At 32.5% G+C, this 13725-nt stretch overlaps 1 protein-coding gene across 1 annotated transcript in view; it reads left to right on the top strand.

Moving 5' to 3' along the window:
- LOC134845755 (serine/threonine-protein kinase 36-like) overlaps window positions 1–13725 on the top strand; it is a 332187-nt gene that overhangs the window by 289251 nt on the left and 29211 nt on the right. Inside the window, exons 7-9 of the mRNA XM_063862818.1 lie at window positions 12764–12854; window positions 12930–12971; window positions 13048–13141. Coding sequence (XP_063718888.1) covers window positions 12764–12854; window positions 12930–12971; window positions 13048–13141 — 227 coding nt within the window. The remainder of the gene's footprint in view (window positions 1–12763; window positions 12855–12929; window positions 12972–13047; window positions 13142–13725) is intronic.

Below are 13725 nucleotides of genomic sequence, written 5' to 3'. Positions count from 1 at the left end.
GTTGGTGATTGAGGTATATTAAAATGAACTCTGGGGGTTTGAAAATTTCTCTTTCTTCGCGGATGTATAATTTGTCTATGTATCTCAGATGTACTTTGATTTTGGCTAATATGTCTAACTCGATTGAGGTCTTGTTGCAAGGTGGGGTATAAGTTATATGTTGGTTCACTTAAAGGTGCTTGTCGATGAACTGGTTTTAGTGATTCTGATAAGCGTGCGTGTCGTTCTTCAAAGGTGTATGGATTGTCTTGAAAAGAAATGCGTGTTGATGTTTGGGGATTGTTTGTAGTTGTAGGTGTAATTGGACTTTCTTGGGATGTGGTTGGTGGGGGCTGGTTTGGTGGTGGTTGATTAGCAATTTTGGAAAATTTTCTGAATTTTAATTTTTACTGGAAAATTTGTGTTTATTGTAATATTCTTCAATAAAAAGTATTAAGAGAATGGTTGCCAGGGCAAAGGTGACTATTGTCTTTTTTATACATTTGCACATTGTCATGATGAGGGAGATTAAAAATGTGAGGAAAGTTATGAATAAAAGAAAATTATCTGTTCGACTGAAAATAGTTCGTATCATTTAGATAGATTATACGTATTCGTACCTGTAGATGTGGTCAAGGATTTGGGAGAGTCGGAGATTTATTTCAAATAGGGAATAGAAAATTAAAAACAGATTGCAAAAAATAATAGAAATTATTATTAAGAATTCAAAAATTTCGATGAAAAAGTTTATCAAAAAATTGAAATAGATTGAAAAATTTTGTGAAGAGGTTTAGAAGTTTTTGTTTCATGTGATCAACTGCTATGGAAACAACCATTTACGAAGTGATTCGTTCGTCGAATTTTTTTAAAAGTTTTGAGGCGAAATTCAAGTGGTCGGATTATTTATTGATTTTTTGACAAGTGGGTTGAGTTTAAGTAAAAATTGTTGAGGGCTATTTTATTGGTGTTCGGGAGGTCTTCATAGTATTGTTTTCATTTGTTGGATAAATGGGGGGATCTTTGAAATATTTGTACTTTAGGCCAAATGATTATGGGTCTTGTTTACTTTAGGCTAATTTGCCATTTTTGGTTGGGGAATTTATGAGGTCTGAATTGGGAAAATATTGTTGATTTTTGCATAATCTGATAGGGGAGGGTTATAATATTGAAGTAGTGTTTATTTTAGTTGTTAAGTTTTAGCGAGTTACTTATTTTTGACCTAGAGGTTGTAAAGTTATAGTTATAGATATGCCTGGAGGTTAATTTCTATCGGCTAAATAAGTTTGTGTTAGAGATAGAAAGGTGACAATTTGAACGATTTCTTTTGATTGAATTTGAACTATAATTGATCGAGGTTTTTTTCAGCATGTTTTTAAAGAAATGTGAAGGTGTAAAGTGATTTAAAAGAATGTTTACCTTAATCCTAAATCAAGGTTGTTTCTGAAATTCAACTTTCTTTAATATTTTAGAGTGTGGGATGATTGTTTTATAGTTTTTCCGTGGTTGACTTCTAAGACGTGATGATTCTCTATGTTCAGATTTTTGTTGTTGATCTTGTGGTAAAATTTTTTCTGTTAATTTTCTATTTTTCCTTTTTTTTTAGGTATTTTTGGTTCTCGTGTGTTTGATCTCTGAGGGTCTATATTCTGCTGTTGAATTGTTTTTGTATTTTTGGTAGTATTAACATGTTGATTTTGTTCTATTTGTGGATTATTGTGAACTATGTGTAAACCTTTGAAAGAGTATAATTGAGTTAATTCGCGAAGTGCGTATTCCTTGGGATAATAAGGAAAAAGGTCTATCTTCAGTAGGTTTATCAATTATTTGGTATGGTCCTTTTCGAAGTGGTTGTAATTTTTTAGATATTCATTTTTTTGTAATAAAACTAGGTATTAAAACAAATGTTCCAATTTTTAAGTCTGTGGCTGGCATGAAGCGTGAATTAATTTGGTTATTTATATTTTTCCTTTGCAACACTTTTTTGTTACTTTTTGGTAGATTTCATTGTTTTTTTATCTCTTTTTAAAATCCATTCGGTATGTGTACTGGAAGCTAATTTCAAAGTTTGTGGATGATGAAAGTGGTCTTCATCATGTGTGTGTAACGGTAGGTTATAACAAATTGAATCCTTGTTGGGTTGACAATAACCTTGTGCATTTTTATGAGCGTTTGCTGTAAACATGATTGGTTTTCGTGGATTTTGATTAAAAACCATTTAGTATGTTGACATTCCTAAGGTTGTTGTAATTTGTGATTTATAGGATAATGGGAATAATTTTATATCTGTTGACCATTCAGTATATCGTGTATCATTTCCATTAATGATGCATCTGAGGTATTCTTGTAGTGAATGGTTCATACCTTCGACTAATCCATTTGTCCAAGGTGCATGAGATGTACGTGGTTTATGTTTGATATTATATAGGTGGCATAATGTGATGATTTCGTTGGTAATGATTTCTGTGCCATTATCTGTGACTAGTATTTCTGGTAGTCCGAATTTAGCTATCCAATATTCGTAAAGTGTTGTGTATGCGTAGTAAGCATTACAATGTGGTACTGGGTTGAGTACTACGTAGTGTGTAAATGCATCAACAATTACCATAATATAAGAATTTCCTTCGGAGGATGGTGAAATTGGTCCTTTTGTGTCGAATGAAATTCTATGATTGAAATATAGACTTTGTCCTTTAAAATCTTGTTTTGTTGCTATTTGTTTTTGATTTGGATAAGGTTTATTTAATTGACATTTTATGCAATCGTTGCATAATACTTTAATCCAAATTTGTGCATTTGGGAAGTAAAAATTTTGTTTAAAATTTGAATATGTCTTTTCTGATCCTGAGTGTCCTTTTGTATGTTGTGTATGGGATATGTCAAATGCTATCAGCATCATGCTGAGGGGGAGACAGGGTACTTTAAAATCGGGTGTTTTTGATTTTCTAAAAGGTCTGTGATTTCATTAATAAGTGTATTGTTGTATTTTCTAAAGTATCGGAGGAGTGTTTTGTTACCTAATATTGTTGTATCAGCTTTTGTTGGTTTTGTTTTATACGTGTGCCATGATTTAAGTTGGCGAATTACGGGATCAAAAATATGATTTTTCTGTAATAACTGTAGTGTATGTTTTTCTGTTGGTGGTAGAAAAATATTTTCCACTTCTATTTTTGATAAAGGAATTGTGTCGAGTGGGTCATGGAGATCAAAAACTTGATTTATCGTGTATTTTGAATTATTTTTTGGTGGTCCTGATAAATTTATTTTGTCAGTTAAATTTTCTTTTTCTATCAATGGAAAGGTGTCTTTTTTGTGTGGTTGTTGTTTGATTGTTTTTTTGCTGAGTATTATTTTTTATCCAATGTGAATAAGGAATTGGTTTGAATGTGGATGTTCCTAATAGATCTACTTCATAGTGGTTATTTTGACAATCTAAATAGAGTTGGAAATGTTGTAAGTTATTTATTTGTGACTGATCTATATCAGTTTTTACTGCATATTTGCATTCCAATCTGGGTGATGTTTCATTTTTTGCAAGATAGAATTTAATGTTTTGTGGTATTTCAACTGTATTTTTCGTGTACGTAGTTCAGGTGGTGTATTTCTACTTAATGTATCTGGTAGTGCAAGATTTTTTTCCTGCTGTCCAAACTATAAGTAAGTTTGGAAATTTCAATAAAATTAATTGAAATCTATAAACTCTATGGTTTGGGTTTGATTTCTGTGTAAAAAGAAATATTATAGGTTTATGATCTGTAAATAGAACTGTTGGATGTTAAGATCCAAGTATTAGAAATTCATATTCGGTAAGTGTGTATATTATAGCTGTGCGTTCTCTCATGAGAGTAGAGAGTCGGAGTTCAGCTTGTGTAAATAAGCGAGAATTTGCTGATATAAGATTCATTTTGTTTGTTCCACTGTGTGATTGCAGTAATGCTGCGCCGATGCCAAAGTTTGAAGCATCGTACATTGCATAAAAGCATAAAATGGTTGATTTGGATCTGGGATTGTATTTGATATTTGTTCTGTTAACAATTTTTTTATTTCTTCGAATCTTGTTTGATGATCGGTAGTCCATTCGAAGTTATTTTGTTGTCTAAGGATGTTAAAGAAAGGTCTTAAGAATAAGTGCATTTTGTATACATATTTACTTAAGAAATTTAACATTCCAAGGAGTTCTTGGATTTTCTTTTCGTTTGTGGGTGGTTGAAGTTTCTGAATCGCGTGTATTCGTGATTTCAATGGAGTTATAGTGTTACTTTCGATAATGTGGCCAAGAAATTTTACGCGTGTTAGGAAAAAATGTGATTTGTCTGGGGCTGCTTTCATGTTTTCGTTTTTGAGTATTTGATGATAGTGTTCTAAAATTATAAACATTTCGTCTTTTGTTTGTGACTGCATGAAAACATCATCTAAGTATGTGATTGCATGTTTTTTGAGTATAAGTGGTCTAAAAATTTTACTCATAAAGGCTGAAAAAGCTGCTGATCCTATGGAAATACATAGAATAATCTATTAAATTCGTATTGTTGATTTCCAATAACGAATTGTGTTTATCGTCGTGACTGTTCATCTAGTGGCATTTGATTGTATGCATTTTTCATATCTGCGGTTGTGAAGTATTTACCATTTATTTTTGTTAGAATTACTTGAATAGGTTCAATGGGCCAATTACATTTAGTTTCGTCAATTAGCGAATTGAGGTATCTAGCATCTAGAACGTTTTTTAGTGATTCTCCTTTAACTAAGATGATAACTGGGTTGATAAAGGTGTTGCCTTTTGGTTGTTCTTCTTTGTTTACTGGTGATATAATTTCATATTGTTCCAAAATGTCAAGTAGTCTGTTTACTTTATCTTGTAAATGTATTGGTACTTTACTTGCTCTTTGTTTTTTGAAAACTGCGTCAGGTTTTAAAGGTAAATGTAGTGGCGAACTAATTTTTCCAACATCGAATTTTGATGTTGCATAAACAGTTGGAAATTTTAATAACAGTTCGGCTAATTTATCGAATTCTTTTTGTGTTATTTGGGTATGTTGAAAATTAAACATTGTTAGAAACTTTTGTTGTTCTTCCGTATAATGTGATATTTTAAACGTTGGTTTACAATATGGTGTTTTTGTGAAGTAGCCAGTGTTTCTTTTTTCGCTGCTTATTATGTTGTTGTTTGATAATTCTTCGTCAAGAATTTTTGATTGACATATATCTAGTAATTGTAGTATAATATTGACACGATTTGCTACTTCATTTGTGGGTGAAGTTGTAGCATGTTTCACAGTATCCTAAGAGTCCTAGGGGTAGTGTTATTTGGTATGGTGAATTGTTATATATGTGTAATGAAATAATATCTGAGTTTGAATGTTTCATGTATTTTTTGGATGAAATTGTGATTCGAAAAATTTTTTGGATGGGTTTAATTTCAAGGTCTGACATAAAGAGATGTTGTTTGTTTTGGTCTTTATCGTACTGGTGGACTTGTTTGATTGAAAAGTGATGTACATTTCCTGATAGTGGTTTCAGGTATTTTCGTTCCTCATTGTAAGTAGGGTAAAATTTGGAAAGAATGTTAGGGCTGTATTTTTTGTTTTAGTATGTTTATCTTTGATATGGATCTTACTATTTAAGATGTTGATTGTCGGTATATATTTAGTTATGAATGGTATGCCAATAATGTTGTGTTTTATGTCTGTAATGTGAAATGTTTGTTTAAATGGTTTATTTAGTATTTTATTTTGTTCCACTGTTCTAGTGGGAACAAGGAAAAGTTGGATTTTTCCGTAATTTACTTATGTTGATCCTTGTGCTGTTGCTAATTTACTGGCGGTCTTTATAGGTGTTAGGATTGGGTGTAATAATTTGATTTCATTCCAAGTAGGGATGTTAATAATATTTGATTCTGCTCCTGAATCAATTATAAAAATCTATTTCAAGATCGGGTGGTTGAAATTCTTTACTTTTTGGGCTTTCTAAGAGAAATGGGATTGTCCAAATTTTTTTTCTTGGCTGTTCTTTTTGTATATTTTGGTAAGTGTGATTTGCACTTGAGAGTTGTTTTTCGTTATTGACTACTGTATTTATTTCGTTTACATTCTGTTCAATTGATACATCGTTTCTTATGGGTCTAGTATAGTAGTCTTGAAGAAGTTCCGATTGACTTCGTAAATGTGTGAACTAGAGGGTTGTTCGTATATAATGGGTTCGTAGTCGTTTTCGACTGTGATCATATTAACTGAGATAGTGTTATTTGTATCACTCTCGCTGTCTGTTGATTCACAATTAATGTAGTTTAATTGTAGTTCGGTACTTTGTGTTGTCAATACCAGGGGCATCTGAAGATGTTTCTTCAGTTGTTTGTACCTGATTAATTTGTCGCTGCTGATGTTTCGGTGTGTTACTTCTATATTTGTGTTGGGAATCAGGGTAACGATTGTTGTTTCAATAAGGGGATTGAGATTAGTTTCTTCGATTGTTATAGTTGGGATTCCTATTTTGTGAGTTGTTTCGTGACCTATTATAGTAATTGTTATTGTTTCCTTGATAATTAGATCTGTGGTAGGAATTGTTTCTTGATCTATTGTTTTGGTAACGTTGGTTTCTGTTGTTTGAATAACTTCTATTTCTGTTATTTGAGTAGTTTCAATTTCTATTGTACGATTAATTACGTGATCTATCGTTTGAATAGTATCTATTTCTAGAATTTGATCGTGAATAGTTGTTTCTATATTGGTTATTTTGGCTATTTGATCAACTATATCTATTTTGTGAGAAATTTCGTGAATTTCTTTGTTCTGGTGATCTACCTCTATAACTAGAGTTATAGGTTGATTGGTTTCTTGAGTAATTTGAGTTATTTGGGAGTGGTTTATCAGAGCTGTTGTTACTATGTACATTTTTTGGGAGAATTTTGATCCTTTTTCATGTTTTGATAGAATGATTTATTCGGTTCTTTGTACTTTTGTGGTTTATTTTGGTTATCTTATTGTTTTTGATTGCATAAAACTCTTTGGTGTTGTTTATTTCTTTCAGAATCAAACATTTTTGAAAATACTTGTGTAATCTTTTCCAATTTGTTTTTATTTCTATTGGTAAAACTGAAAACCATTTCTGAGCTGCGCCATCAAGTGTTGTTTGGATTAACGCTGTGCGTCTATGTATCCAATTTTGATGGAGTGGTGTATTAATTGGTTCAGGTCCGATATTTGAAATTAAATTTGCTGTGACTGCATTTAAATAGTCTTCTACAGAATATTCAGGGTCTGTGCCTGTGAATATCATTTGTGGTTTATTTGATGTTTTTGATGATCCACCCATGAGGTATGGATTCATAAACATTTGTAGTGATTCTGCGGCGTTTGGCATTTGTGAAAAATTTGTCAGTTGATTTTTTGTTATCTCATGTTGTTGCAAATAATATGGTAGTGGTATTTCGTTTTGCATTTGCGTTGGTTGATAATAATCAGTATTTGCTGGATTTTGTGAATCAAAATTATTATTTTGAGGTTCGTAATTTGATCGAAGTTGTCGCATATGTTGTTCTCGTGTATGTGGTTCAAAAATATCTGGTTGATTTACGTGATAAGACTGGAGTCTTTGGTTGTGAAAATTTTGTTGATGGTTTTCGTCATGAAAATCATCATCATTTGATTAGTGATAATTAGGTGTATACTAAGGTGTTTTTTGTTTATATTGGTATAGTTTTTTACTATTTTTTTCTATTGAAAAAAATGGATAGTTTTCACTTGGGTCTGTTGGAATACGTGGGTTATCATTAAAATTTACGAAATTTGATGTGTGTTGTTGGGGTTTTTGTCGTTGTGAAAATGAACGATTATGCTGATTTGTACGAGGAGGTTTAGATGTTTGCGCTCTATTTACATAGTTATAATTGTGTTCTGTAAAGTTACTTCTGGTGAATATTCTTTGTTTTTGTGTTGGTTTCGTCATTGGTCTAAATGTTTGGTAATCCATATGTGAATATTTTGGAGCAACCGAGGGTTTAACTGTAGATTGCAATGTTACTTGGGGTTACATTGAAGTCTTTGGTTTTGGCGTTGTTAGGTTTGGATGTATTGGTGAAATACTTTGTTGTGTGGTTGTTACAATTGTTTCAACTATTTCTTCATTTATAAAATGTGATGGTGTTTGAATATCTTGTTGTGTAAGATTTCTAGTTCCATTTAAGTTTTCATGTTGTACAAGAGTTGAATTTAAACTATTATTTTGTCTTCTATCAGGTAAAAATGAACTTTAGTTAAAAGGTGTTGCGTCTATTGTTAGTGGAATTACTTTTATATAAGCTTTGTGAATAGTTATTGTACTGATTGCTTGACTTGAGATGTCTATTGGAATATTCAGAAATAATGGATGAGACCATTCAGGGTCCCAAGCGTAATCTGACTGTTCGGCAATGACAGTGTCATCATTTGTACTTTGGGATCTAAAATTTTTTCTTGCTTGTGCAATTAAATCTATATTGTGGGTAAAATGGTCAATTATAAACCGTGCTAAGATTTTTCGTAAATCTTGTGTAACATTTGGCGAAGTTTCGTTATTTGAAAAATTTTCACGGATTGTGTTTAAAAATGCTGAGAATGCGGCAATTTCATTTCTTACATTTGTGTGTCTTGATGTTTGAACCGGTGATGTGCTTTCGGTTTCTGTTTTTTCTAGTATAGATAAATAATTATATATTATTGCAAAACATCGTTTGTGAAAATTGAATTTGCTCTCTGTGAATTTTGATGTTCTATGTTTTTAATATATTCTGTGAATACTTTTGAAATTTCTTTATGGACATCATCTGTTTGGATAACATATAAAATTTCTTGTTGTACTGAGTTCTATGGTGTAAATTCCATATTGTTGTGTTAAGTTACATATTCCTTTTAAGTAATGATCGACAATTTGTCTTTTGATTTTTATTTCTGGGAATTCTGCTTTACATGGGCTATTTCCTTGTTCAAATATATTTGCGATTAGATTATGACAAAATTGTGTTTGTCCTCTGTCTTCAGTGAGTGTAATGATGATAAATGGAAAAACAGAGTCTTCGTCTGGACTTTCGTCACTTGGGCTTGGACTCATTTTTTCGTTTTATGACTGTCAGTGCGTAATGTTCAATGTGTCTGATTGGTTGGTTCCAACTGTATAAACGTACTGATTTATTTTTGTATATCTTTTTTATTCTTCTTTTACTTTGTTTTGATGAATGTGATGTAGCTTCTGAATCGGAAAAGTATAATTAATCGTGAACTGGGTGGTTTTTATTTACTGTATCTTTTAGTTTGTAGAGTGCATCTAAATCGCTCTAAATCAGAGACTGCGTTTCTACGCTTTGAGAATCTTTTTCGTGTAATTTGTCTCTACATACTTAAAATTTTTCTTTTTATTTGACGTTTTGTGCGAATATATCCGATTGTTTGTTTATGCGGTGTAATTACAAGATCGTATGTTTCGTTATTTATTTTACAACTGTGTAGTACGATTGTTTGTTTATTTCCTAAATTGTTCAGTGACATAAGGTTTAGGATGAAGGGTGCAAGGTTTTTATTAGTGATTTTAAAATCCTAGACTGTTAGTCCTTACGATTTTTTGGTTAGCCTAACTTGGGTGTTTTATGTAGGGTTGGAGAGAAAAGTATATATCGATTCCGAAGAATGATTTTTACTTTCTCGTGGCTATTCTAAATTAAGGTGTTAACTTTCTTAATCTTACTTAGGGGTAGTGATTGTGTTCAAGGGTTGGAGAATAGTAAATCAATCCACAAGGTTCAGGTATAATTAGAACACAGGTAGTTCGTTAGATACTATTTTAATACTTACTAAGATTTAAGGTTTAGCCTGGGCCAGGTAAGAGGGGGGATTAAGTGAAGGATGAATGACCGAAGTTCTTCACTGTTTAGCTTAATTTGAATGGTTAGTATGATTGAAAAATTCTAATAATCCTGGGTCTTTAAAAAGGGTTGGGTTGTGAATCGACGTTTGAGGTCGTAAGACACTTTATTATTGGGTGGGGGAGAACAAAATTGTTCTTTTTGATCCAAAGATAGGCCTTGATGATCAGTATATAATGTTCAATGATATAAAATGGATTTAATTTAATTTTTAATGGAGATCTAAGGAAAGCCTTGATGATCTGGTTTAATATTGAATAAGTTGAGATGAAAGAAAGATAAAAATTTAGTTAAGGTTTTAAAGATAATTTAAATTTATTTGATAAAAATTTTAGTGTTTGATTATATTAATGGTTTAAATGATTGCTATTATGTTTAGGTGATAAAGCTGGGGATGCTAGGATGATTTGTATATACTAATAATTAATGATCATTTCAACTAATTTTTCTTTTTTCTTTCAATAAATATATTTTTCAGATATCTTTTTAAATTTAGTGCAGATTCAGAGGGAACGATTTGAGATGTTTTTATAAATTGTTATTGTACAATAGTAAATAGGATTTAGCGCCTGTAGTAATCATTGAAGATTTTTCTTCAAGGTTTCTATGTTTGCAAATGAAAATCTAAATTCTTTCTTAATAAAATCCTAAATATAAAAGTTTGGTCTGGCTTTTACCGTACGACCATGAAACCTAATGGTAAGTTCCTTCGTAGTCGTAGATCGTCTCTTGTCCGAGGTCTTCTTCCAATGCCTGGTAGTTCTATTATTGTGCGGATTAGCGGTTCTGATCTATTGAGTCGTAGAGACATTTCAATTAGATTATTATCATGTAACATTTTTGATAATATTTTTGTTCAATTCTAATCTATCTGTTAGTTCTAAACTAATTTGTTTTTTAAGGTCTTGATCGAGACTTATGGTCGCACCAGATGAGTTAAGTTTGAGGTTAAACTCATAGAGTAATTTCGGATAGGGTACACCGTCTGCTCGTCACGCTATCTTATTTTCGGCCGGATAGATTCGTGCAATTTCTTAGTCTAATACCGATCCTAATCTTACTCTTGTTCTTGTTTGATTTATTAAACAAGTATTAAGAAAACATTTTTTTTTTCCAGATGAGATCTGGTTTTTTTTTTTTTTTTTTTTTTTTTTTTGAGACGCTTTTTCGAAAAAGTCGCTTTCCCAAAAAACTTCCCGTCAGATTCTCATAAAGGTGGTACCAATGGATTCAGTAGCGTTTCACCTACCTGCCTGCGTGAAATTTAGGGCAATTTTTACCCTACCCCACCCCTTACGGTCTTAGAAAAGCTTCACAACTCGGTACTTTTTCACTTTTTGCCCATTTTTTCGAAATTTTTGATTTCCTCAAAAACTACCCGTTCAGATTTGGGATTAAGGGTTAAATCGATAGACCAGGTTGGAGGAAACTCCCATGCACAAGCGGCTGGTCCCTAGTTTGCTTAGGGGAAGAGCTATAGACTTAGGAAAAGTCACTTTTTTGATTTTTTTGCCTATTTTTTCGGAAATTATCGATTTCCTCAAAAACTACCCATCCAGATTTGGAATTAAGGGTTTAATCGATAGACCAGGTTGTAGGAAACTCCCCCGCACAAGCGGCTGGTCCTTCATTTGCCTAGGGGAAGAGCTATAGACTTAGAAAAGTCACTTTTTTGATTTTTTTGCCTATTTTTTCGGAAATTATCGATTTCCTCAAAAACTACCCGTTCAGATTTAGGATTAAGGGTTTAATCGATAGACCAGGTTGTAGGAACCCCCCCCCCCCCCTACGCAAACGGCTTGTCCCTAATTTGTCTAGGGGAAGAGCTATACACTTAGGAATAGTCAATTTTTCGGTTTTTAGGCCATTTTTTCAAACTTTTTCGATTTCTTCAAAAACTACCCATCCAGATTTGGGATTAAGGGTTTAATCGATAGACCAGGTTGTAGGAAACTCCCCTGCCCAAGCGGCTGGTCCTTAATTTGTCTCGGGGAAGAGCTGTACACTTAGGAAAAGTTTTTTTAAAAGCTTTTTGGCATTGGAACAAAGATTCAATATACTTATTGTGTGTATTTTTTAAACAATGGAATCCGCTATGCTTACGTTTTCTCGCTTTTGCTTGGTGCTATTGGCTTTGTGTAGAGTTTTTTTGTATGGTTCGGATTTGTATAACGTTTTTTTCTGAAATAACCAAACAGGTCTCTCCAGCTTCCAGCTGGTCCCCTATTGTCTAGGGAAACACCTATGGACTTGAAAAGTTCCCTCATGAAAACTTTTTACCAAAGCGTTACCAATGAATGCATAAGCTTCCCTTTCACTTTTTTTTGCGTAGGAAGGGCGCTATCGACTTGAGAAACCTGAAATTTTAAAACAATTTTAAAATAATCAATATTAGAATAATCAAACATGTCTCTCCAGCTTTCAGCTGGGCCCCTAGTATCAACTAGTCTCAGGGTGTTTAACTAGTCTCTGCTAGGCTCAATAGATCTAGAGTATACTGGCTTATCGCGATTGCTAAAGTTCTCTTGGAGAGGTAACTAATTTCTAAGTTAAATTCAAATCTCTCTGATGCTGAAATTACAAGTAATTTCAGCACTTACAAATAAGTGGGTTGTTAGTTAGATGGATCGTGATTGGTTAATATTAAATATTTTATAGAGATAAAATATCCAATTTATAACCAAATAATAAATATAGTTTATATCTGGTTTCATATTGCCGGTTTCGTCTTTTTGAAACTATAATAATGCTATACTTGAATTTTATAAATCTTAGGCATGCTAAAATTCATATAGAGGTCATAAGGGAAAGTTGCTGAATTCGGATATGATTGGCGATAGTTTAAGAAATTTGTGGGTGTGACCGAAGTTTTTGGGCATCATTTTGTTCTATTAGGTCACTAGGATGCATTCTCTATGAGTTGTTTGTGGGCCAGCCTCCTTTCTACACAAACAGCATTTTCCAGTTGATCAACCTCATCGTGAAAGTTAGTTCTTACTCGTAACTAGTTAACACTAGCATCAAATCAGTTTATAACTGAATGCTACTTCTCTATTTTAAGGATCCCGTAAAGTGGCCCAAGAATATGAGTTCCGTGTTTAAGGTAAGAACTACTCATAAATTAAATAAGCTGATCCGTGTTGTAGTAGGGTAGTATTATCATGATCATGCTGATTAAGGATTTCCTGCAAGGACTGTTGACCAAGGATCCCAGAAAGAGACTCGCGTGGCCACATCTGCTAAATCACCCCTTCGTCAAAAACCACGTCAATGGTCAGTGGACTTCAAATTGACCATGTTGTAATCACATAATGAGGTTTTTTCAATCTTTCTAAAAGTTAATGACCATTTAATGATGTAACGGCCACTTCGTTAGTTTTTTGGACAGATTGTAATAATTTTTAAGAGTCGATGAACTCTTATATAGGTCGTGATGGTTTTTTCCCGTTTTTTAGGAATAGTCAATTTGTTCTGGCTTAAATTTACTTTTTTCGTGGTTTGATTACAGATTTCTTTTCATGTTCAGTTCAATTTCTTTGTTAAATGGAAGGCAAACTCCTCTATTGAACAGCAAAAGTGTAAAAGTTAGGAAAAATGTGATCGACTTCTGATTTCGAAACAGAAAATTAATTTTCAGATTTCCCAGCCAAATAAAAGTTTTACATATTGATCCATTTTTATCAAATTGGGTTGATTTTAACAAAAAACGTGTCCATCATAAATTGTTCTACAAACTCAAAGAGTTTTAATGCCATCTATTTTTTTTCTTCGAAATTCAAAAGTTGAAGGCTCTTGAAAAAGCAAATAAGTTTTTTTTTCAGTTTCCTTGCGTTCATTACTGTTTTCCAACTATTAGT

The sequence above is a fragment of the Symsagittifera roscoffensis genome, chromosome 5 (genome assembly GCF_963678635.1).
Source record: "Symsagittifera roscoffensis chromosome 5, txSymRosc1.1, whole genome shotgun sequence".
In the NCBI taxonomy this organism is placed as follows: domain Eukaryota; kingdom Metazoa; phylum Xenacoelomorpha; order Acoela; family Convolutidae; genus Symsagittifera; species Symsagittifera roscoffensis.
Note: the sequence above shows the minus strand (reverse complement) of the source record. Positions and strands in the feature narration are given on the sequence as shown.